General features: G+C 37.4%; 1 protein-coding gene across 1 annotated transcript in view; it reads left to right on the forward strand.

Moving 5' to 3' along the window:
• Positions 1-25,766, forward strand: part of DNAH9 (dynein axonemal heavy chain 9) — a 704,007-nt gene that overhangs the window by 672,241 nt on the left and 6,000 nt on the right. The window contains exon 68 of the mRNA XM_049776731.1: positions 21,781-22,170. Coding sequence (XP_049632688.1) covers positions 21,781-22,170 — 390 coding nt within the window. The remainder of the gene's footprint in view (positions 1-21,780; positions 22,171-25,766) is intronic.

A 25,766-nucleotide genomic window follows, 5' to 3' on the forward strand; every position in this document is an offset into this window, starting at 1 on the left:
AAATGTAAGGTTTCTCTACTGCAGTATAGCCTATGTTCTAGAAGCATCCAGTTTGGCTGCAGAAACTTCTGGGTTGCCCACACCAGCCTCTCCAATCTTAACTCTTATTCCAGCTCCCATCCAACTCTCATCATAAATTTTTCTAAACACCTCTCAGGAAAAGTCGTCCAAATTCTATATTTATATAGACTTTCAATCTAATGGATTTGAGCCAGGTTTACTCATGTGTATTCTCAACCCTCCACATCTGAAAAAAAAAAAGTTATGGGAATTTACTTTAATTCTGATTTAGAATATAACTAACAAAGTAAAAAACTCACAGATTATCCTGATTCACTTACAAACTAAAAAAACATAAATAAGTGCATTCCTTAAGGCTTGTATTCAATTAAAAATGTAAAATTATTGTCAGGATAAATAATAATGAGATTACAGCAGTTATGTAAATTTTTAAAGACAAGTTACACATTCTATGTTCCAGTGAAGGGTGTTAAAAAATAAGTATTTGTATATTTTTATTTTCATACTTTATCTTTTGAAAGCAATATTATATTATAGCAAAAATGAGAGGAAGAAACAGATACTTATACTATCTCCCTAGGTGCACAGTCTTCTCCATAATTAATATTCCCCCACAAACAGGGACATTTGTTACAACTGATTTAGCCTATTTTAACATGTCACCCGAAGTTGTTAGTTTATATTAGGTTACCTTCTTGGTATTGAAAATTCAATGGTGCAGATAAATTTCTATGTACATAATTACTATATGTACTATATATGTATCCACCATTTTATAATGTTATAAAATATTTTCTTGGTGCTAAGTCAATGTTTACCAAGGCAGGTTATATTAATCCTGCCCCTGCCTTGTAGGAGTTTTGCTGGAACATACCTAGAGGAATAATAGTAGTTTCAGGTACAATTAAAGGTTATTTTTTTTTTTGTTTTCTTGAAGAATTTAGACTTCCAAGTTGATACAGATTTTTTTTTCCAATAAAGGGGGTAGTAGACAACATGAGCTTGAGAACCTATCCATTTCATATATTTTCATCACAAATACAGCATTTCTTCTTGCAACAAAATTCAAAGAACTAGAACATTTAATGTTTTCAGAAATTATCTATATATTTAATAGGCTAGAGAAAAATAAGTAAGTGTTGAATTTAGTCAGGGGAGAATACTAGAAATAGGTTATCTCTGCACAAACTATAGCAGCTGGAAGAATCCAGAGTTCCACAAAACTTGATCTTTGTTTCATTCAGTCATGATCTTCAGGGTATGTGCCAAAATACTAAAAAATTTTACCACAGATATTCAATATTGCTGATCTTGCTCTGTTAGGTAATGTTTTGGATAGGAGTCTTTATTTCCCAACTCATATGCCTAATACATTCATATATACATACATGTATATATGCCTTCATAGGTGTATGCAGATTTAATAAAATTCAAAACATTGCAAAAGGTTTATCTTGGTATAATATTAACAAAATGTGCATATATTTATATAAAATTCTTAAAATTGTATTTGAAAGGAGAAAATAGATATAGCTATAATTTTTAAGTTTACTAATATTTTTATTTATTATTATATTCTTTATTTTATTTTATATATACCAAGGCAGGTGATACTAATCCTGTCCCTGCCTTGTAGAAGTTTGGTGAGGTTTTTTTTCCTATTTCTTTTCTTTTTTTGTTTGTGTTTTTGGTTTTGGTTTTGGTTTTGGTTTTTGGTTCACACCCGGCGGTGCTCAGGGGTTACTCCTGGCTGTCTGCTCAGAAATAGCTCCTGGCAGGCACGGGGGACCATATGGGACATCGGGATTCGAACCAACCACCTTTGGTCCTGGATCAGCTGCTTGCAAGGCAAACGCCGCTGTGCTATCTCTCTGGGAACCCTATTTCTTTTCTTTATTTATTTTTTTGGGTCACACACAGCAGCGCTCAGGGATTACTCCTGGCAGGCTTGGAGGACCATATGGGATGCCGGGATTCGAACCACCGACCTTCTGCATGCAAGGCAAATGCCTTACCTCCATGCTATCTCTCCGGCCCTTTTCCAGGAAGGATTTCTGAGCGCATAACCTGGAGTAACCCCTGAGCAACACTGGGTGTAGCTCAAAAACCAAAAACAAACAAAATGATAAGACAATGGTGTAAGTCCTCAATAAATAGAAACAAATGAAAAAGAAGTCTTTCATAACCTCAACAGAAACAATATAATAATCATTGGAGTCCCACAGACACAGGAAGAAAACCCCCATGAAGTTTCAATAATCAAGGATGTCATTGCAAAAATATTTCTAAAGCTAAAGAATGCATGGAAACAAATCCCAAACATGCCCTAAGAGTACCAGCCAAAAGAGATCCAAAGAAAAGTACCCAAGACACATCATAATCACAATGATGCACCCCACAGATAGGGATGGAATACTGAAAGCAGCAAGATCAAAAAGGGAAATTACAACTTTATGATGTATCAGACTTGTCAAAAGAAACTCTCTTAAGGCCCAAAAGGAGTGGTGATATATAGTGAAAAAAACTCAAGAAATTGAATGTATTACCAAGAGTGCATCACACAGCCAGAATTATATTCAGGTATGAAGGAAAGATACACAGCTTCACAGATAAACAAAAGCTTAGAAACTTTATACACTCAAAACCAGCTCTAAAGGATGAATTGAAATATCTACTTTAAGAGAGACTACAAGACGTGCCAAACTCCTACCAAAAGATAACAATCATCTCTCTCAACATCAATAGACGAAATGCACCTGCTAAGAGTCACAAACTGACAAAATAAATCAAAAAGCTGAATTCAATGTTTTACTGCCTACAAGAAACACATATGAATAGAAAGATTAAACACAGACTCAAACTCAATTATTGGAGGAAATCAAGGAAGGAATCAACTCCCTTAAAAAGGCTGGAGTGGCCATACGTATTTCAGATGACACAATTTAGTTTTAAAAAAGTAATAAAGAGGGGGCCCGACTGTGAAAAATTGTGACAGCTGCCTGTGTGTGTCTGTCTACTGTCCTGTTGTGTGAACCTCTTGGGAGCTGGCCAAAAAGAGGCTCCAGAAAACTCGCTCTCCCAGAGGCCTGTTCTAGGGCGGGAACACCAAGATACTGCTCCATAATGTGAAAACGGGCTATAAGCAGTACTTTACAGAAGCCAGGACCCCTGTTTGTGACGTCAGGCTGGGAAAATCCATGAAACTACACCTGCCCAGTGGAGCCCACTGCGGAAAATTGTGAGTGCTGACTGTGTGTGTCTGTCTACTGTCCTGTTGTGTGAATCTCTTGGGAGTGGGCCGAAAAGAGGCTCCAAAAGTGCACTTTGGCTCCACTTTGCTAGTGGCCATGTGCTCTTTCTAAGAAAAGAACACCATCACAACAAGAAGAAAAAAAATCACATTAAGAACTGTGCTGGATCACCGAAGCCCAGCATTTCTCTCCGGACTGTCTTCTCTGCTGAGTGCTTGGGCCTAAAAGATTTGATCCTGTGTGAGGCTTCATCCACAGAGGACTCCCCTCCCTTGGAGGCAAGTCGACCCATCCAGAAAGGGCAGAGCCAGAGGAATGTGGATGCCTGCACCATTTAGCCAATGAATACCACAACAACACACAGAAAAACCCACAATACAAGTGTGACAATGGAGAAACAACACAGGCCAGCATCAGACATAGAGAATGAAGATGACAATTCTGATGACCAAATAATGACCAACTAATCATAAGATAAGGACTTTAGACTAGCAATATGGAAGATGCTCAATGAACTCAAAGAAACCATGGATCAAGTTGAACAGAACACTAATAAGAACCAAAAAAATATGAAGATATAAATTACAAAACTCCAAACTGAAATAACATGTCAACTAACAGGCCTGAAAAACTCAGTAAACGAAATGAATGACAAAATGGATAAGCTCTGGGACAGGGTATCAGAAGCTGAGAATAGACTTGGTGATGTGGAAGATGAGATAAATAACAATTCCATACAGCGTTAGAGATTGGGAAAAAAAAACTTAAAGCAAATAAACAGACAATGGAAAAATTAGTCAAAGAATGGGAACAGATGAAAATAGAAGTCTATGATAAGCTCAACAGAAACAACCAAATTTTGATATAAAGATGGCATGAAATCCCAGGATAATTCTTTCTCTCAACGTCAATGGACTAAATGCACCAGTTAAGAGACACAGAGTGGCTAAATGGATCAAAAAAACTCAATCCAACCTTCTGCTGCCTACAAGAAACACACCTGAATAGTCAGAACAAACATAGACTCAAAATAAAAGGCTGGAGAAAAATTAGCCAAGCAAACAACACCCATAAAAAAGCTGGAGTGGCCATACTAATATCAGATAATGCAAACTTTATACTCAGGAAGGTTGTAAGGGACAAAGATGGACATTTTATATTAATCAAGGGGTATGTAGAGCAGGAAGAAATAACTCTCCTAAACATAAATGCACCAAATGAGGGGCCAGCAAAATATTTAATACAATTGTTGACAAATCTGAAAAATAATATCAATAACAACACAATAATTGTGGGGGACCTCAACACGGCTTTGTCAACACTGGATAGGTCAACCAGACTGAAACCCAACAAGAATATACTAGACCTGAAAAGAAAAATGGAAGAAAGAGGCCTAGTGGATATATATAGGACACTCACCCCCAGAAACCTGGAAGAGGCTTTCCCTGCTTTATTTAGGATTTCCTGCTCCTTTATCAAAAATTAGGTGATTGTATGTCTGGGGAACATTTTCTGAGTATTCAAGCCTATTCCACTGATCTGAGGGCCTGTCCTTATTCCAATACCATGCTGTTTTGATAGTTATTGCTTTGTAGTAAAGTTTATAGTTGGGAAAATTTTCTGGTCTGTATGTAACCATCTGTGGCCACCAACATCTTATTTATCCCACTTGAATGATTAGAATAGTCCACACGTGGAATGGGTGGGTAGGGGAGTCAGCATGGGGAGAGTGAGGTAAGAAGAATAGTTAGAGGGAGAAGTGGTCAGAAGCAAGAATCATTAGCGAGGTTCAACAGAGAGATTCAGCATCAAATTCAATATCAGTAATTCAGCATCAGATTCAGCATTAACAGTTGAGCATCAGCAAAGAAGCAGCAGCAGTAGCATCAGCAAAGTCAGCAAGGAAGCCTTGAAAAAGCAGCTGAAAGGGAGACAGAGGCCGAGAAGCCAGAAGAAGTAGAGAAGAAACTGCTAGGAAAAAGCTTAGCATAGAAGCCATGTGAGAAAATGTATATTTTAGGTTAGTGAAATAAAGCTGACTGACTCCTGGTACTTCATCTGACTGTTTTGTGAATCTCTCCTTCTCACCCTGAACCTTCAGACCTGCCAGGCCATGGGGGCTGCAGGAGCCAGGCCTAGCCAAGAAAGGTCTCACTAAACATCCCCCTACCAACACTAGGACTCATTAATTTATATTAAAACAACAGCCATCCAGGCAGTTCTAACTTTGTATGCTCAATGTTTATTGACTAGAATGAGAAGCAGAATTTGGAGATAATGTCACTCATATCTGCCCAGCGTATGAAGGCTTTTCTCTCCCTCATCTTACCAGGAGACTGGATATTGCTGGGAGAAATATTACCCGATATCTTACCAAGCTGATTTTATTATGGGGGAATAAGACTTCAACCATTCTGCTGATTTTGAAACAGCATGACTAAAGAAAAATTGTGTTCAGTGGTTCTGTTGGAAAAATAATAAAATACTTGGATAGACTTTGTCTAGAGGTTATAAATATCAATTGAAAAGAAGAAGAAACCAACAAAATAAAAACAAAAAATAAAACAAGTAACTATAAAAAACAAAACAACCACCACAAAAAAAGAAGAGAAAAATAAATAAAAAAGGAAAAAAAAGGAAAGAGGACTGGTGTGACAGTTTCGTGCTTTTATGTGGGGTTGGTTTTTGTTTGTTTGTTTGCTTTTTGCATAGGCACAAAAAGTAATGGAAAAATTAGAATGGGAATTTCCTTAGCCTACAAGATACAGGGTTTCTCTGCTCTTGAAGCATACTGTCATGGGAACAACTACAGGCTCCGTATATGCACATTATCAAACCTCGAGGTATTTTTATGGTGCCAGGAAATGTTTCAATCAGTTATGGATGCTAAAAATCAGTCCTCTGTAGCTAGAGATCTTGGTTTTTGCACAGGTTATAAGGATATAGTCTTTATGGTTCTAGAAGTTCTGTTCCATCACTGTTGCTGTAATCAGTCTTCAGTAATTAGTGGTCTTGGTCTTTGCACAGATCCTAAGATGAAACCTAGGAGTCTTTCCTTATGGTTCTAAAAGTTCTGCTCCATCACAGTTGTCAAAGTCAGACCTCTGAAATTAGAGATCTTGTTTTTTGTACAAATCATGGGCCAAGGCTTAAGTTAGAATGTTTCTTATTGGTCCCAGCATAAGTTCTGCCCAGTGGCAGTCGTCAAAGTCAGTCTTCTGTAATTAGTGATCTTAGTTTTTGCACAGATCTAAGAATGGAGTGTATTCTGACTTCATCTTACTGTTAAGTGATGAGATAGGCCAAACCCATGACATTTTCTACAAAGTGAATCAAATACTTTGAAACTCACTTGGAACAATAAACATTTATAAATGGTTTCAGAAGTGGGTCAGACATACACACACAGATTCCTGCTGGTTTCTGCTGGGTGTCAGAAGGGCGCAGAAGCCATCTTGGGCCATGCTGTTTCCAGCCACCTAAGATTGGATTTCATCAGCGTTCCTGCCAGCGATCCTGCCTGCGATCCTGCCTGCTTCAAAGGTGGGTCTGATGTACACACACTGATTCCTGCCGAATTCTGCTGAGTGTTAGAGGTGCTTGGCGGCCATCTTGAGCCTTGCTGTTACCAGAAGCCTGAGTTTGGATTTCTTCAGCTTCCTTACTAGGGAACTTGCCAATAAATACCACCACAATATGTAGAAAAACCCACAATAAAACTGTAACAATGGGGAAACAACGCAGGCCAACACCAGGCAATGAAAATGAAGATGACAATTCGGAAGACCCAAAAATGGCCAACCACCTATTTAGTCTCTCAGATATGAAGTTTAGAGAACAAATATGGTGGATGTTCACAGAACTCAAAGAAAGTATAGAAGAGAACACTAATAAGAATCAAGAGAATATGAAGATAGAAATCAGAAAACTCCGAACTAAAATATCAGGTCAAATAACAGGTCTGAAAAACTAAGTAGATGAATTGACAGGCAAAATAGATAAGCTCTCCAACAGGGTAACAGTAGCTTAGGATAGAATGAGTGCGCTGAAAGACGAGATGAATAACAACTCCATACAGCAGAAGAGACTGGAAAAGAGCCTTGAAGCAAATGATTAGACAATGGAAAAATTACTCAAAGAATGTGAACAGATGAAAATAGAAGTCTTTGATAAGCTCAACAAAAACAACTTAAGAATCATTGGAGTCCCAGAGACCCAGGAAGAAAATCTCCAAGAAGAATCAACAGTCATAACATCATTAAAGAGAAACTACCATAGCTAAAGAATGCATGCGACCAAATTCTGCAAGTCCAAAGAGTACAACTAAAAGAGATCCCAGGAAAAACACCGAGACACATCCTAGTCACAATGATGAATCCCACATAAAGACACAGAAAACTAAAAGCAGCGAGATCAAAAAGGGAAATTACATTCAAGAGAGCATCCTTGAGATTTACAGCAGACCTGTCACAAGAAACACTCAAGGCCAGAAAGCAGTGGTGGGACATAGTGACAAAACTCAATGAAATAAATGCTTCACCTAGAATACTGCACCAAGCAGAACTCACTTTCAGGTTTAAAGGAAGAATACATGACTTCACAGACAGACAATAGCTCAGAAACTTTACAGACTCAAAACAAACCTTAAAAGAAAAACTAAACTGCCTACTTTAAGACAAGACTGACCAACAGACACACCAAACTTCGATATAAAGATGGCACTAACTCTCAAGACAATTCTTTCTCTCAAAGTCAATGGACTAAATGCACAGAGTGGCTAAATGGATCAAAAAACTCAATCCAACCTTCTACTGCCTACAAGAAACACACCTGAAAAGTCAGAACAAATATAGACTCAAAATAAAAGGCTGGAGGAAAATCATTCAAGCAAACAACATCCATAAAAAAAGCTGGAGTGGCCATACTAATATCAGATGATGCAAACTTTATACTCAGAAAAGTTGTAAGGGACAAAGATGGACATTTTGTATTAATCAAGGGACATGTACAGCATGAATAAATCACTCTCCTAAACATATATGCACCGAATGAGGGGCCAGCAAAATATTTAATACAATTGTTGACAAATCTGAAAAACAATATCAATAACAACACAATAATTGTGGGAGAACTCAACATGGCTTTGTCAACACTTGATAGGTCAACCAGACTAAAACCTAACAAAAATATACTAGACCTGAAAAGAGAAATGAAAGAGGATTTTATAGATAGATAGATAGATAGATAGATAGATAGATAGATAGATAGATAGATAGATAGATAGATAGATAGATAGATAGATAGATAGATAGAGAGATAGAGAGATCACTCCACCTACAGAAACCTGGATACACACTCTTCTCCAATGTACATGGGTCATTCTCTAGGATAGACTACATGCTGGCACATAAAACATACCTCAATAATACAAGAGGATAGAAATTTTGCAGGCTACCTTCGCTGACCACAAGGCTCTGAAATTATATGTGAACTACAAAGGGACACAGAAGAAAAACATTAACACCTGGAATTAAACAGCCTAATACTGAACAACCAGTGCATCCGAGATGAAATGAAAGAGGAAATCAAAACTTTCCTGGAAACAAATGACAATAAAGACACAAACTATCAGAACTTATGGGACACAGTACTGAGAGGAAAACTTATAGCTTTGCAAACACACATCAGGAAGGAAGAAGGGGCCTACTTGAATAGCTTAATGACACAGCTCATAGAATTAGAAAGTGCTCAACAAAAGGAACCAAAAATAGGTAGTCAGAAAAAAATAACAAACGTGAGAGCAGAAATCAACAAAGTGGAAACCCAAAAACAATCTGAAAGATCAACGAAACCAGAAGTTGGTTCTTCAAAAAAAATAAACAAGATTGATAGACCACTGGCAAAACTAACAAAAAAAGAGAGAGAAAAAATTGACAACTCGTATTAGGAATGAAAAATGGGAGATCGGCTGCCTGACACTGGATTTCATCAGCGTTCCTGCCGTTGATCCTGCCTGCTTCAGAGTGAGAGACAGAATTGAGGAACTCTGCTGGAACTCAGATGCCAGCACCCCTATATGCCTGTCTTCTGTGCTGTGCTCCATTTTCGGCCTGATTTCATCCTGTGTGTGGCTCATCTGTGGACGGCTTGCCTTCCCTGGATCCTTCCCTGGAGGAGAGTTTACAAGCCCAGAAAGGGGAAGCCACTGAACTCACCTGGAACTCAGATGCCAGCACCCCTATCCGTCTGTCTTCTGTGCTGTGCTCCAATTTCGGCCTGATTTAATCCTGTGTGTGGCTCATCTGCAGATGGCTCGCTTTCCCAAGAGCCTTCCCTGGAGGTGAGCTTACACACCCAGAAAGGGGAAGCTGCTGAAATCTGCTGGATCTCAGATGCCAGCACCCCTATCTTCCTGGTCCTGTGCTGTGCTCCATTTTCGACCTGATTTCATCCAGTGTGTGGCTCATCTGCGGATGGCTCGCCTTCCCTGGAGGTGAGTTTACAAGCCCAGAAATGGTGGAGCCAGAGGTGCATGGCCACTCCACTTCACTTAACTGCCATGCACATCATTTAGCCAATGAATACAACCACAACACGTAGAAAAACCCACAATACAAGTGTGACAATGGGGAAACAACGTAGGCCAGCACCAGACATAGAGAATGACGATGGCAACTCTGATGACTTGAACATGATCAACCAACTAGTCAGTATCTCAGATAAGGAGTTTAGAGTCACAATATGGAAGATGTTCAAAGAACTAAAAGACAGTATAGACAAGAACACTACTAAGAATCAAGAGAATATGAAGAAAGAAATCAGAAAACTCCAAACTGAAATTTCAGGTCAAATAACAGGTCTGAAAAACTCAGTAGATGAATTGAAAAAAAACATGGCTGAGCTTTCCCATGAGTTAAAAGCAGCTGAGGATAGAATTAGTACACTGGAAGATAAGATGAATAACAGCAGAAGAAATTGGAAAAAAGCCTTAAAGCAAATGATCAAACAATGGAAAAATTACTCAAGGAATGGGAACAGATGAAAATAGAAGTCTAAGATAAGCTCAACAAAAACAACTTAAGAATCATTGGAGTCCCAGAGACCCAGGGAAGAAAATCTCCAAGAAGTATCAATGGTCAAGAACATCATTAAAGATAAACTACCAGAGCTAAAGAATGTATGTGATCAAATCCTGCATTCCCGAAGAGTACCAACTAAAAGAGACCCCAGAAAAAACACCCCAAGACACATCCTAGTCACAATGATGAATCCCACAGGTAGAAACAGAATTCTGAAAGCAGCAAGATCAAAAAGAGAAATTACACTCAAGGGAACAAACTTGAGATTTACTGCAGACCTCTCACAAGAAACACTCAAGGCCAGAAGGCAGTGGTGGAACATAGTGACAGAACTCAATGAAATAAATACTTCGCCTAGAATACTGCACCAAGCAAAACTCACTTTCAGGTTTGAAGGAACATTACATGGTTTCACAGACAAACAACAGCTCAGAAACTTTACAGACTCAAAACAAACCTTAAAAGAAAAACTAAACTGCCTACTTTAAGACAAGACTGACCAACAGACACACCAAACTTCGATATAAAGATGGCACTAACTCTCAAGACAATTCTTTCTCTCAAAGTCAATGGACTAAATGCACTGGTTAAGAGACACAGAGTGGCTAAATGGATCAAAAAACTCAATCCAACCTTCTACTGCCTACAAGAAACACACCTGAAAAGTCAGAACAAATATAGACTCAAAATAAAAGGCTGGAGGAAAATCATCCAAGCAAACAACATCCATAAAAAAGCTGGAGTGGCCATACTAATATCAGATGATGCAAACTTTATACTTAGGAAAGTTGTAAGGGACAAAAATGGACATTTTGTATTAATCAAGGGATACGTACAGCAGGAAGAAATCACTCTCCTAAACATATATGCACCGAATGAGGGGCCAGCAAAATATTTAATACAATTGTTGACAAATCTGAAAAATGATATCAATAACAACACAATAATTTTGGGAAACCTCAACCCGGCATTGTCCACACTTGACATGTCAACCAGACTGAAACCCAACAAGAATATACTAGACCTGAAAAGAGAAATGGAAGAAAGAGGCCTAGTAGATATATACAGGACACTTCCCCCCCTGAAGCCTGGATACACATTCTTCTCTAATGTACATGGGACAGTCTCCAGATAGACTACATGTTAGCACATAAAATGTACCTCTACAATATAAAGAGGATAGAAATTTTGCAGGCTACCTTCGCTGACCACAAGGCCCTGAAATTATATGTGAATTACAAAGGGACACAGAAGGAAAACTTTAATACCTGGAAGTTAAATAGCCTAATACTGAATAACCAGTGAGTCTGAGAGGAAATCAAAGAGGAAATCAAAACCTTTCTAGAAAATAATGACAATAGAGACACAAACTATCAGAACCTATGGGACACAGCAAAAGCGGTACTTAGAGGAAATTTTATAGCTTTGAAAGCACACATCAGGAAAGAAGAAGGAGCATACCAGAAAAGGTTAATGATGCAGCTTATAGAATTAGGAAGTACTCAACAAAAGGACCCAAAAATAGGGAGACAGAAGGAAATAACAAAGCTGAGAGCAGAAATCAATGAAGTGAAAACCCGAAAAACAATCCAAAAGATCAACGAAAGTAGAAGTTGGTTCTTTGAAAAAATAAACAAGATTGATAGACCACTAGCAAAACTAACAAAGAAAGAGAGAAAGAAACTTAAAGGAGAGATCACTACTGATATGGTAGAGATCCAAAGGGTAATAAAAAACTACTTTGAGAAACTCTATGCCACTAAAAGTGAAAACCTGGAAGAAATGAATAAATTTTTGTACTCTTATAATCTTCCATGGTTGAATGAAGAGTATGTAGCATATTGAAACACACCCGTCACTATTGAGGAAATTAAGACAGTAATCAAATGTCTGCCCAAAAAAACAAAAGTCAAGACTCAAATGGATTTACTAATGAATTCTTTCGACCTTTCAAGAGGAACATCTACCAATCCTGGCAAGACTCTTTCATGAAATCAAAAAAAACAGGAACACTTCCAAATAGCTTTTATGAAGCAAACATCACCTTGATACTAAACCAGACAGAGATGCTACCAAAAAAGAAAATTACAGACCAATATTGCTGATGAATACAGATGCAAAGATCCTTAATAAAATCCTGGCCAATAGGATTCAATGCCTCGTTAAGAAGATCATCCACTACAATCAAGTAGGTTTCATCCCAGGAATGCAAGGATGGTATAACATCCATAAATCTTTCAACATAATACACAACATCAACACCAAGAAAAATAGAAATCACATGATCATATCAATAGACACAGAGAAAGCATTTGATAAGGTCCAACACCCATTCTTGATCAAAACTCTCAGCAAAATGGGAATGAAAGGAACGTTTCTCAATATAGTTAAGGCCATCTACCAGAAGCCAGAGGCAAATATTGTCCTCAATGGAAAAAAAATGAAAGCCTTTCCTCTAAAACTGGCACAGACAAGGCTGTCCTCTCTCACCACTCCTATTCAACATAGCACTGGAAGTACTTCCTATAGCGATTAGGCAAGAAAAAGATGTCAAGGGAATTCAGATAGGAAAGGAAGAATTCAAGCTCTCAATGTTGGCAGATGACATGATACTCTACCTAGAAAACCCTAAAGTCTCCACAAAAAAGCTTCTAGAAACAATAGGCTCATATAGCAAGGTGGCAGGCTACAAAATTAACACACAAAAATCAATGGTCTTTCTATACACCAATAGTAACAAGGAAGAAATGGACATTAAGAAAACAACCCCAGGGCCTGGAGAGATAGCACAGCGGCATTTCCCTTGCAAGCAGCCGATCCAGGACCAAAGGTGGTTGGTTCGAATCCCAGTGTCCCATATGGTTCCCCGTGCCTGCCAGGAGCTATTTCTGAGCAGACAGCCAGGAGTAAACCCTGAGCAACGCCAGGTGTGGCCCAAAAATCAAAAAAAAAAAAAAAAGAAAGAAAGAAAGAAAGAAAGAAAGAAAGAAAGAAAGAAAGAAAGAAAGAAAGAAAGAAAGAAAGAAAGAAAGAAAGAAAGAAAGAAAGAAAGAAAGAAAGAGAGAGAGAGAGAGAGAAAGAAAGAAAGAAAGAAAGAAAGAAAGAAAGAAAGAAAGAAAGAAAGAAAGAAAGAAAGAAAGAAAGAAAGAAAGAAAGAGAGGGAGAAAGGGAGGGAAGAAGGAAGGAAGGAAGGACGGAAGGAAGGAAGGAAGGAAGGAAGGAAGGAAGGAAGGAAGGAAGGAAGGAAGGAGGAAAGAAGGAGGAAAGAAGGAGGAAAGAAAGAAAGAAAGAAAGAAAGAAAGAAAGAAAGAAAGAAAGAAAGAAAGAAAGAAAGAAAGAAAGAAAGAAAGAAAGAAAGAAAGAAAGAAAGAAAGAAAGAAAGAAAGAAAGAAAGCAACCCCATTCACAATTGTGCCACACAAACTCAAATACCTTGGAATCAACTTGACTAAAAATGTGAAGGACCTATACAAAGAAAACTGTAAAACTCTGCTCCAATAAATAAGAGAGGACACGCAGAAACGGAAGCACATACCCTGCTTATGGATTGGCAGGATTAATGTCATTAAAATAGCAATACTCCCCAAAGCATTGTACAGATTTAATGCGATCCCTCTAAAGATACCCATGACAGTCTTAAAGAAGTGGATCAGGCACTTTTGAAATTTATTTCGAACAATAAACACCCTAGAATAGCTAAAGCAATCATTGGGAAAAAGAATATGGGAGGAATTACTTTCCCCAACTTTAAACTTTACTACAAAGCAATAGTTATCAAAACAGCATGGTATTGGAATAAAGACAGGCCCTCAGATCAGTGGAATGGGCTTGAATACTCAGAGAATGTTCCCCAGACATACAATCACCTAACTTTTGATAAAGGAGCAAGAAATCCTAAATGGAGCAAAGAAAGCCTCTTCAACAAGTGGTGTGGGCACAACTGGCTAACCACTTGCAAAAAACTGAACTTAGACCCCCAGCTAACATCATGTATGAAGGTTAAATTCAAATAGATGAAAGCCCTAAATATAGACCCGAAACCATAACATATATAGAACAACACGTAGGTAAAACACTCCATGACATCGAGAATAAAGGCAACTTTAAAGAGGAAATAGCACTCTCCAAGCAAGTTAAAGCAGAGATTAACAGATGAAAATATATTAAACTGAGAAGCTTCTGCACCTCAAAAGAAATAGTTCCCAGAATACAAGAGCCCTCCACTGAGTGGGAGAAACTATTCACCCAATACCCATCAGATAAGGGGCTAATCTCCAAAATATACAAGGCACTGACAGAAATTTACATGAAAAAAACATCTAATCCCATCAAAAATTGGGGAGAAGAAATGGACAGACACTTTGACAAAGAAGAAATACATATGGTCAAAAGACACATGAAAAAATGTTCCACATCACTAATCATCAGGGAGATGCAAATCAAAACAACTATGAGGTACCACCTCACACCCCAGAGATTGGCACACTTCTACAAAGAATGAGAACAAACAGTGTTGGCGGGGATGTGGAGAGAAAGGAACTCTTATCCACTGCTGGTGGGTATGCCGCCTAGTTCAACCTTTATGGAAAGCAATATGGAGATTCCTTCAAAAACTGGAAATCGAGCTCCCATATGACCCAGATATACCGCTCCTAGGCATATACCCTAGGAACACAAAATACAATACAAAAATCCCTTTCTTACACCTATATTTATTGCAGCACTATTTACCATAGCAAGACTCTGGAAACAGCCAAGATGCCCTTCAACAGATGAATGGCTAAAGAAACTGTGGTACATATACACAATGGAATATTATGCAGCTGTGAGGAGAGATGAAGTCATGAAATTTTCCTATACATGGATGTACATAGAATCTATTATGCTGAGTGAAAGAAGTCAGAGAGAGAGAAAGACACAGAATGGTCTCACTCATCTATGGATTTTAAGAAAAATGAAAGACATTCTTGCAATAATAATTTCAGACACAAAAGAGAAAAGAGCTGGAAGTTAAAGCTCACCTCATGAAGCTCACCACAAACAGGGATGAGTTTAGTTAGAGAAATAACTGCATTTTGAACTATCCTAATAATGAGAATGTACGAGGGAAATAGAAAGCCTGTCTAAAGTTCAGGAGGGGTTTGGGTGGGGAGGAGGGAGATTTGGGACATTGGTGATGGGAATGTTGCACTGGTTACTGGTTGTGTTCTTTTAATGACTGAAACCCAAACACAATCATGTATGTAATAAATTTGTTTAAATAAAAAAAAAGAAAAGAAAAATGGGAGATCACTACTGATATGGCAGAGATTCAAAGGGTAATCAGAAACTACTTTGTGAAACTCTATGCCACTAAAAATAAGAACCTGGAAGAAATGGATAAATTCTTGGATTCTTTTTCTTTATTTTTTTTATTTTTAATTATGAGAACAAAGATGCAAAGAAAGAGGACAAGGTAAAGTTACAGTGGAAGGACAATCTCCCATAACATAATTCTCAGAAGTCCCCTTGCTGATATCAAATTCTTGGATTTTTATAACCTTCCACAGTTTAATGAAGAGGATGTATCATATCTAAACACACTCATCACTATTAAGGAAATTAAGTCAGTAATGAAATATCTGCCCAAAAACTAAAGCCCAGGCCCAGGTAAATTCACTGATGAATTCTTTCAAATCTTTCAAGGGGAACTTCTATCAATACTGGCAAGACTCTTACATGAAATCGAAAAAACAGGAACACTTCCAAATAGCTTTTATGTAGCCAATATCACCTAGATACCTAAACCAGACATAGATGCTACCAAAAAAGAAAATTACAGACCAATATCGCTAATGAACACAGATGCAAAGATCCTCAACAAAATCCTGGCAATTAGGATTCAATGCCTCATTAAGAAGAACATCCACTATGATCAAGTAGTTTTCATTCCAGGAATGCAAGTATGGTTTAACATCCATAAATCTATCAATATAATACACAACATCAACAAAAAGAAAAAATAAAAATCACATGATCATATCAATAGATGCAGAGAAAACATTTGATAAAAACCATCACCCATTCTTGATCAAAACTCTCAGCAAGATGGGAATGAAAGGAACCTTTCTCAATTTAGTTAAGGCCATCTACCACAAGCCAATGGCAAATATTATCCTCAATGAAGAAAAACTATAAGCTTTTCCTCTAAATTCTGGTACAAGACAAGGCTGTCATCTCTTACCACTCCTATTCAACATAGCACTGAAGTACTTGCTATAGCAATTAGATAAGAGAAAGATATCAAGGGAATCCAGATAAGAAAGAAGTCAATCTCTCACTGTTTGCAGATGACATGATAGTCTACTTAGAAAACCCTAAAGAATCTACCAAAAAGCTGCTAGAAACAATAGACTCATATAGCAATGTGGCAGGCTACAAAATTAATGCACAAAAATCAATGGCTTTTTTATAGAGCATTAATAACAGAGAAGAAGTGGACATTAAGGAAAGAACTCTATTCATATTAGTGCCACACAAACTCAAATATCTTGGAGTCAACTTTACTAAAGATGTGAAGGACCTATACAAAGAAAACTATAAAACTCTGTTCCAAGAAATAAGAGAGGACACACGGTAATGGAAACACATACCCTGCTCATGGGTTGGCAGGATTAACATCATCAAAATGGCAATACTTCTCAAAGCATTGTACAGATTTAATGTAATCCCTCTAAAGATACCCATGACATTCTTCAAAGAAGTAGATCAATCACTGTTGAAATTCATTTGGAACAATAAACAACCTCGAATAGCTAAAGCAATCATTGGGAAAATGAATATGAAAGGCATAACTTTCTCCAACTTTAAACTATATTACAGAGCAATAGTTATCAAAACAGCATGGTATTAGAATAAAGACAGACTCTCAGATCAGTGGAATAGACTCGAATACTCAAAGAATGTTCCCCAGACCTACATTCACCTTATTTTGATAAAGGAGAAAGAAATCCTAAATGGAGCAAAGAAAGCCTCATCAACAAGTGTACTTGGCACAACTGGCTATCCACTTGCAAAAAGTTGAAATTAGACACCCAGCTAGCATTATGAACGAAGGTAAAATCCAAATGAATTAAAGACCTTGATATCAGACTTGATACCATAACGTATATAGAACAACATGTAGGTAAAACACTTTATGACATTGAGACTAAAGGCATCTTCAAGGAGGATACGGCAGTCTTCAAACAAGTGAAAGCAGAGATTAACAGATGGGAATATATTAGGCTGAGAAGCTTCTGCACCTCAAAGGACATAGTGCCCAGGATACTAGAGCCACTCACTGAGTGGGAGAAACTATTCACCCAAAACCCATCAGCTAAAGGGCTAATATACAAGGCACTGACAGAATGTTACAAGAAAAATATCTAATCCCATTAAGAAATGGGGAGAAGAAATGGACAGGCAATTTGATAAAGAAGAAATATCAATGGCCAAAAGACACATGAAAAAATGCTCCACATCACTAATCATCTGGAGATGCAAATCAAAACAACTATGAGGTAACATTTCACGCCACAGAGTTGCACACATCACAAAGAATGATAACAAGCAGTGTTGGCGGGATGCAAAGAGAAAGGAACTCTTATCCACTGCTGGTAGGAATGCTGACTAGTCCAACCTTTATGAAAATGATATGAAGATTCCTCCAAAAACTGGAAATTGAGCTCCCTTATGATCCAGCTATACCACTCCTAGGAATATACCCTAGGAACACAAAAATACAATACAAAAATCCCTTCCTCACACCTATATTCATCACAGCACTATTTACTATAGCAAGACTCTGGAAACAAGCAAGATGCCCCTCAACAGATTAATGGCTAAAGAAACTATGGTACATATACACAATGGAATATTATGCAGCTGTAAGAAGAGATGAAGTCATGAAATTTTTCTATATATGGATGTACATGGAATCTATTATGCTGAGTAAAATAAGTTAGAGAGAGAGAGAGACAAAGAATGGTCTCACTCAACTATGGGTTTTAAGAAAAATGACAGACATTTTTGCAATAATTTTTAAAGACAAAAGAGAGGAGTGCTGGAAGTTCCAGCTCACCTCATGAAGCTCACCACAAAGAGTGATGAGCATAATTAGAGAAATAACTACATTGAGAACTACCCTAACAATGAGTATGTATGAGGGAAATAGAAAGCCTGTGTGGAGTACAGGCAGGGGTGGTGTGGGGAGGAGGAAAAATTGGGTTATTGGTGATGAGAATGCTGCACTGGTGATTGGGTTGTTCTTTACATGACAGAAAGCCAAACACAATCATGTTTGTAATCAAGGTGTTTAAATAAAATAAAAAATAAAAAATCCATAAATAGCTAAAGGAATTCTTGGGGAAAAGAAGATGGAGCTATCACTCTACCCAAATTTATATTTTACTATAAATTTTACTTTAAAAAATAAAAAAAATATGTTACTGGAACAAAGACAGACCCTTGGATCAATGGACTAGACTTGAGTATATGCACTAGACCCCATGCATACAATGAATTAATCTTTAATAAGAGAGCAAGAAATACAAAGTGGAGCAAAGAAAGCTTCCTCTTCAACAAGTGGTGTTGGAAAAATGGTCAACTAAATACAAAATAGTGAACATAGACCTCTCTTTAATTTGTCAAAGGTCAAATCAAAATGAATTAAAGGTACATAGAGTAGGACACAGGCAAAACACTTTATGACATTAAGTGTATAGATATCTACAGGTAGGGATTACCACTGTACAAGTAAGTGGAAACAAAAATAAACAATAAATATTATACTGAGAAACTTCTGCATTTCAAAGGAAACAATGAATAGGATACAAAGACCACCCAAGGAATGGGAGAAACTATTCACCCAATACCCATATGATAAAGGGAAAATATATAAGTATATTAGTTAGTGGCAGAACTTAATAAGAACAAAACATCTAACCTCACCAAAATATGGGGAAAAGAAATGAACAGACATGTCCTGAAAGAAGAAATAAAGATAGCCAAAAGTAAATTAAAAAAAAGCTACTCATCACTAATCATCAGAGAGATGCAAATTAGAACACCAATAAGGTATCCTCTTACACCACAGAAAATGGCACCAGCAGTGCTGGTGGAGATGTGGAAAGAGAGGAACTCTCATTCGCTGCTAGTGGAAATGTCATCTAGTCCAGCCTTTTTGAAAATCAATATTCTTTATAAAAAAAAAAACTGGACATTAAACTCCCATATGATTCGCAATATCACCTCTAGGTATATAACCTAGGAGTATACAATACAATAATGGCCTCTGTACTTCTATGTTCACAGCAGCACTATTTACAATAGGCAGACTATGGAAGCAACCAAGATTCCCTTCAACAGTTGAATGGCTAAAGAAACGGTGGTACCTATGCATAATGAAAATTTAAGCAGCCATCAGGAGAGATTAAGTCATAAAATTTTCCTATACATGGATATACATGGAATTTATTATGCTGAGGGAAATAAGTCAGAGGGATAGAGAGACATAAAATATCTCACTTATTTATGTGTTTTAAGAAAAATAAAAGACATTACTTAAATAACTCCCAGAGATGAGGAACAAAGACTGGCTCTCCATATAAAGCTCACCACAGAGTCGTGAGTGCAGTTAGAGATATAACTACACTGAGAACTATCATAACAATGTCAATGTGTGAAGGAAGTAGAAAGCCTGTCTCAAATACAGATGGGGTAGGGTTTTTGTGGTTGGAGTGTTGCACTGGTGAAGGGGAGTACACTTTTTATGACTGAAACCCAACTTACAATTGTTTGTAAGCACGACGTTTAAATAAAGATATTTATTTTTAAAAAGGAAAAATTACTTGTATAAAAAAGACAGTGTACAAATGTTATTCTGAGACAATAGAGATGAAGATTAGGAAGACTAGTCCATGGTAGGAAGCTTACCACAAAGAGCAGAGAGTGAAGTTAGAGAAGTGTCTACTTTGAAGGGTAAATACATGGCACCCCTTTATTAACAGTAATGCAAAACACGGTGTCAAAAAAGAAAAGAGAAGTAAAATGTTTGTCCCAGAAGCAGGCAAGGAAAGGTAGGTATGTGGAAGGGTGAGAGGGAAACTGGAGTCACTGGTGACATTAAATACACACTGGTGAATGTTTTTGTACAATGTATGGCTGTGACTTAATCATGAACTACTTTATCTGTGGGGAGAAAACCTGTAGTATGAAAAACTTGTAACCAGTGTTTAAATTTAAAAAAAAGAAAAATCACGATACATATGCACAATGAAATTATGCACTTCTAAGACAGAACGAAAACACTCAATTTGCAGCAACAAGGGTGAAACCAGAATATATCATGCTGAGTTAAGTCAGTCAGAGCAATATATATAGATATATAAAGAATAATTTCTCTCATGTATGGGACTGAAATATACACAGCAAAGTATCAATAAAGGTCTCATTGCAATATATTTTGAAAACTGACCTATACAATTAAGTTGAGGGGAGGCTTTTGTGGAAATGGTCTTGAGGGTCTTTGGGAGAGGAAAGGTGTACAATCCTGTTGAGTGTTATAGGTATTACGTACATAAGAAAGTTACTAATAGCATTGTAAGCCACAGACTCCATTTAAAAATGGTCAAATTTAAGAATTGCACATTTTAAAGATAAGAAAATTTGCAGCATAAAGTAATAATTTAAATGGATTTTATACCTGGGTTTGATTCATGGCACCCACTCTGTTCCCTGAGCCTCCACAGAAGTTGTCCTGAGCACAAAGCTAGGACTAAGTCCTGTTTACCGCTAGAGAAGAAATAAAAAGAAAGAGGAGTTAGAAAGGAAGAGAGAAGAAAGAAGTAATGGGAGGCAGTGAAAAGGAGGAGAGGAGAATGAGGGGGAAAATAGGTGAATAATAATAATAAATATACTAGTTTTTTTACTTCATTTGTTTTTTATGGTGCATGAAAATCTGAAATGATACTGCAGTCTGTGATGAATTGTGATGCTTAAGCTTTAGGGTGTGGTTGATTTTGTTTTTCTTGAAAACAAGTGGTCTGAGAATCGTAGCACAGCATAACTACTATACTTGTTAGCTATAGACACATATCACTGGAATTTTACAAAGAATTTTATATTCTTTCACAAAGAATTCTATTACAAAGAATTTTACATGGCATCCTATTTGAAACAGACATTGAAAAACAGCTACTAGACAGGGACAGTCATTTTGTCATAGTTGTGACAAATACTACAGGTTTTCCCCTCACAGATAAAGTAGTTCATGATTAAGTTACAGCCATACATTGTACAAAAAACCTTAACCAGAATCATTCCTGCCTTCCTTAGTGATGTGAGACAGAAATCTGCTGTTTTGAGGGTATGCTTTTCTTTCAACCATTTTTTTTTTCGTTTGTCTTTAGGGAGAACTAACGATGACCAGTGACATGGAGAACTTACAGAATGCTCTGTTCCTAGACACTGTGCCAGATTCCTGGGTCAGACGAGCTTATCCTTCCACAGCAGGTCTTGCAGTCTGGTTTTGGGACGTCCTCAGCAGAATCAAGGAACTGGAAATTTGGATTGGAGATTTTGCAATGCCCTCCACTGTGTGGCTGACAGGCTTCTTCAATCCCCAGTCCTTTCTGACTGCCATCATGCAGTCCATGGCTCGGAAGAATGAGTGGCCCCTGGACAAGATGACCCTGCAATGTGATGTAACAAAGAAAACCAAAGAAGAAATCAGAAGCCCTCCTCGTGAAGGGGCTTATGTCCATGGTCTCTTTATGGAAGGTGCTCGCTGGGATGCTCAGGTAAATTCCTGGGATGAATCACGAGAAAACCTCTGTGAGACGATACAATACATGGAATCTGGTAATGGTTCAAAGGATTAAAGAGCCTGATTTGCATGCTGGACCAACCCTGTCACTGAATGATCCCCTAAATACTGACAGGAACAAATTTCAAGCAATACTACTGGTTGTGGCCCAAAAAGTGCCTACCAGTTGGCAATTCCTTCCATTAAGTGTGATTATTAAAAAGAACATACCTAAAAGACTTTTTTTAATTATTTACTTTATTTAAATGGTTACAAGGTTATTCATAATACAGTTGAGTTTTTTCACATTTATAAAGTTGCTCATTATTGAGTTTTAGTCATATAATGTGCTGAGTGCTCATTGGTGCACATTTCCACCAAGAAAGTCCCCATTTTTCTTCCTCTGGGACAGACTTTATTATTTTTATTATTATTTCTCCTTTCTCCTCTCCTCTTCTCTTATTCTCCTTTTCTTCTTTTTCTCTATTTCTCTCCCTCTTTTTCCTTTTAGAAAAAAACTATTTTGGGGTCAGAGCAATAGCACAATGGTAGAGTGTTTGTCTTGCATGCGGCTGACCTAGGACAGACCTCAGTTTGATCAGAATCCCATGTGGTTCCCTAAAGTGAAGGGTGATTTCTGAGCGCATAGCCAGGAGTAACCCCTGAGCATCACTGGGTGTGGCCAAAAAATATTTTTAAAAAAACTATTTTTCAATGCTGTTGCTGAATGTGTATCATGTCTAACATTTTATCTCTTTTCAACACCCAGTTCTTGTTTAGAGTACTCATTTCAAACTGTTATTTTCCAAGAAGCCGCTTATCTGCCCTAATTATATGCTCCACTACTTTGGGGAAACTTCCTACCATGGACTGATCCACCTGGTTCTTATCTCTGGATATTAACATACTACCTTTTTATATATATCATAAATGAGTGAAATCATTCTATATCTATCACTCTCCCACTGACTAATTTTGCTCAGTATAATACTCTCCAAATCCATCTATGTATAAGCAAATTTCATTATTTTTTTTCCTAACAGCTGCATAGCATTCCACTGTGTATACATATCATGGTTTCAAATCCACTCGCCTGTTCTAGAGAAATTGGGTTAAATCCACGTTCTAGCTATTGAGAATAGTGCTGTGATGAACATATAGAGTTCTTTTCTGAATGGTGTTTTGGGATTTCTAGGTTATATTCCCAAGAATGGCATTACTGTGATTACTGTGTCATATAGAAGATCAATTTCTATGTTTTTGAGGAATATTTATATTGTTTTTCAAAAAGACTGGACCAGTCTACATTCCAAATAGCAAAAATTGAGAGTTTCTCTTTCCTGCATCCAGAATAGCACTGATAGTTCTTGTTCTTTGTAATGTGTGCCAATCTCTGTAGTATGAGATGATATTTCATTGCTGTTTTTATTTGTATCTCCCCATTGATTAATGATGTGGAGTACTTCTCATGTACATTTTGGCCATCAGTATATCTTCTGTGCAGAAATGGCTGTTCATTTCTTCTCCCTATTTTTGAATGGAAATATTTTTTCCTTGCTGAGTTCTACAGTGCCTTGTATATCTTATATTTTATCACATTATCAGATGTATATTGGGTGAATAATTTTTCCCATTCCTTGGGTAATCTTTGTACACAAATCAATGTTTCCTTTGAAGAGCAAAAGAGTTTCAGTTTAATGTTGTTCTATTTATTTATTTTTGCTTCCAGTGGTGTTATTTATTTTTGGCCAGTGGTGTTTCTTCTTTGAAGATGCCTTTATCTTCAGTGTCTGCCTACATTTTCCTTTATGTCCCTTATTATTTCAGGTCTGATATCAAGATAATTTGGGGGGGCTGTATTTTTTTTTTTGCTTTTTGGGCCACACCCTGTAGTGCTCAGGGGTTACTCCTAGCTGTGCGTTTAGAAATCACTCCTGCTTGGGGGATCATATGGAACATCGGGGATCCAACCAAGTCTGTCCTGGGTAAGCTGCGTACAAGGAAAACGCCCTACTGCTGCATTATCATTCAAGCCCCTAATATTAAGGTATTTAATTCATTTTGTTTTGACCTTTGTGCACAGCATTGGAGATATGAGTTAAATTTTTTTGCATGCAACTGATTAGTTTTCTGAATACGACATGTTGAAGAGACCTTCCTAGCTCCACTTTGTATGGCCTGTCTCTTTGTCTCTGATTATTTGCTCAAATACCTAACAGACAGTCTCAAAATATTCAAGTCGAGTGCACAGATCTGAGGGTCTGTCTCTATTCCAATATCATGCTATTTTAATGAATACTGCTTTATATTGAAGTTTGAAGTTGGGGAAAGTGATACCTCCCACATCTTTTTCCTAAGTATAGCTTTAGGTATTAGTGAAGCTTTGTTGTTCCATATGAAGTTCAGGAGTGTTTGGTCTCTTTCTTTGAAAACTATGGGTATCCTATTAGGCACTGGTTGCCCAGTTCATTAGTTTCTGCTTTAAGCTTTATTATTTACTTCCATCTATCTGCTTTTGGCTTATTTTGTTGTTTATTTTCCAACTTCTTAAGCTGTGCAATCAAGTTGTTTGTGTGGGTCATTTCTTCCTTCCTGATGAATGCTTGCAAAGTTCTAAATTTTCCTCATAATAGCACATTTGCTTTGTCCTACAAAATCAGATAATTTGTGTCTTTCTTCTCATTTACAGGAATTTTTTGGTTTCCTCTCTGACCCACTGGTTGCTCAGTAGTGAGATATTTTTAACTTTCAGGTGTTAACATTATTTTTCCATTCCTGCCTGTAATTCACGTACTTTTTCAGTGCATCAAGGAGAAGATAATTGATAAAATTTCTATCCTTTTGATTTTATGGAAGTTTTTGATTTTATGTTTTGTGGTCCAAAATATATCTTGGAGATTTCCCCATGTGCTTTGGAGAATGTGTATTCAGCTTTTTGGAGTGACAAAGCTCTCTATATCTACTGAACCACCCTTCCATTTCTTCCTTCAAATCTAGTATATCCTTGTTGAGTTTTACCCTGTTGAACAATTAACAGGTAACAGAACAGTGCTGAATTTTCTAACTATTACTGTGTTGTTATTAATATCTTTCAAGTCTATTAGTTGTTTAAAATTTTTTCCTGGCCCCTCATTTGTGCATATATGTTTAGGAGTGTGATTTCTTCCTAATGTACATATTCCTTGATTATTTTATAACTGTTCACATTTTGCTTACTTACTCATGCAAAACTTGGGTCTGTTTGGTTGAACACAAAGCTCATATTCTGGCAGGAATCAAAGAAAGACACACATGTAGCTCTTCATAAACAGCTTTCAGTCTGTCTTTAGTTGTTTTTTGTTGTGTGTGTGTGTGTGTGTGTGTGTGTGTGTGTGTGTGTGTGTGTGGTGTTTGGTTTTTGGGTCACACCTGGCAGCGCTCAGGGGTTACTCCTGGCTCTATGCTCAGAAATCACTCCTAGTAGACTCGAGGGACCATATGGGATACTGGGATTCGAACTACCATCCTTCTGCATGCAAGGCAAATGCCCTACCTCCATGCTACCTCTCCAGCCCCTGTCCTTAGTTTTTATTGTTCATAACATGTGCTTCG

This window comes from Suncus etruscus, chromosome 7 (assembly GCF_024139225.1).
Source record: "Suncus etruscus isolate mSunEtr1 chromosome 7, mSunEtr1.pri.cur, whole genome shotgun sequence".
NCBI lineage: Eukaryota > Metazoa > Chordata > Mammalia > Eulipotyphla > Soricidae > Suncus > Suncus etruscus.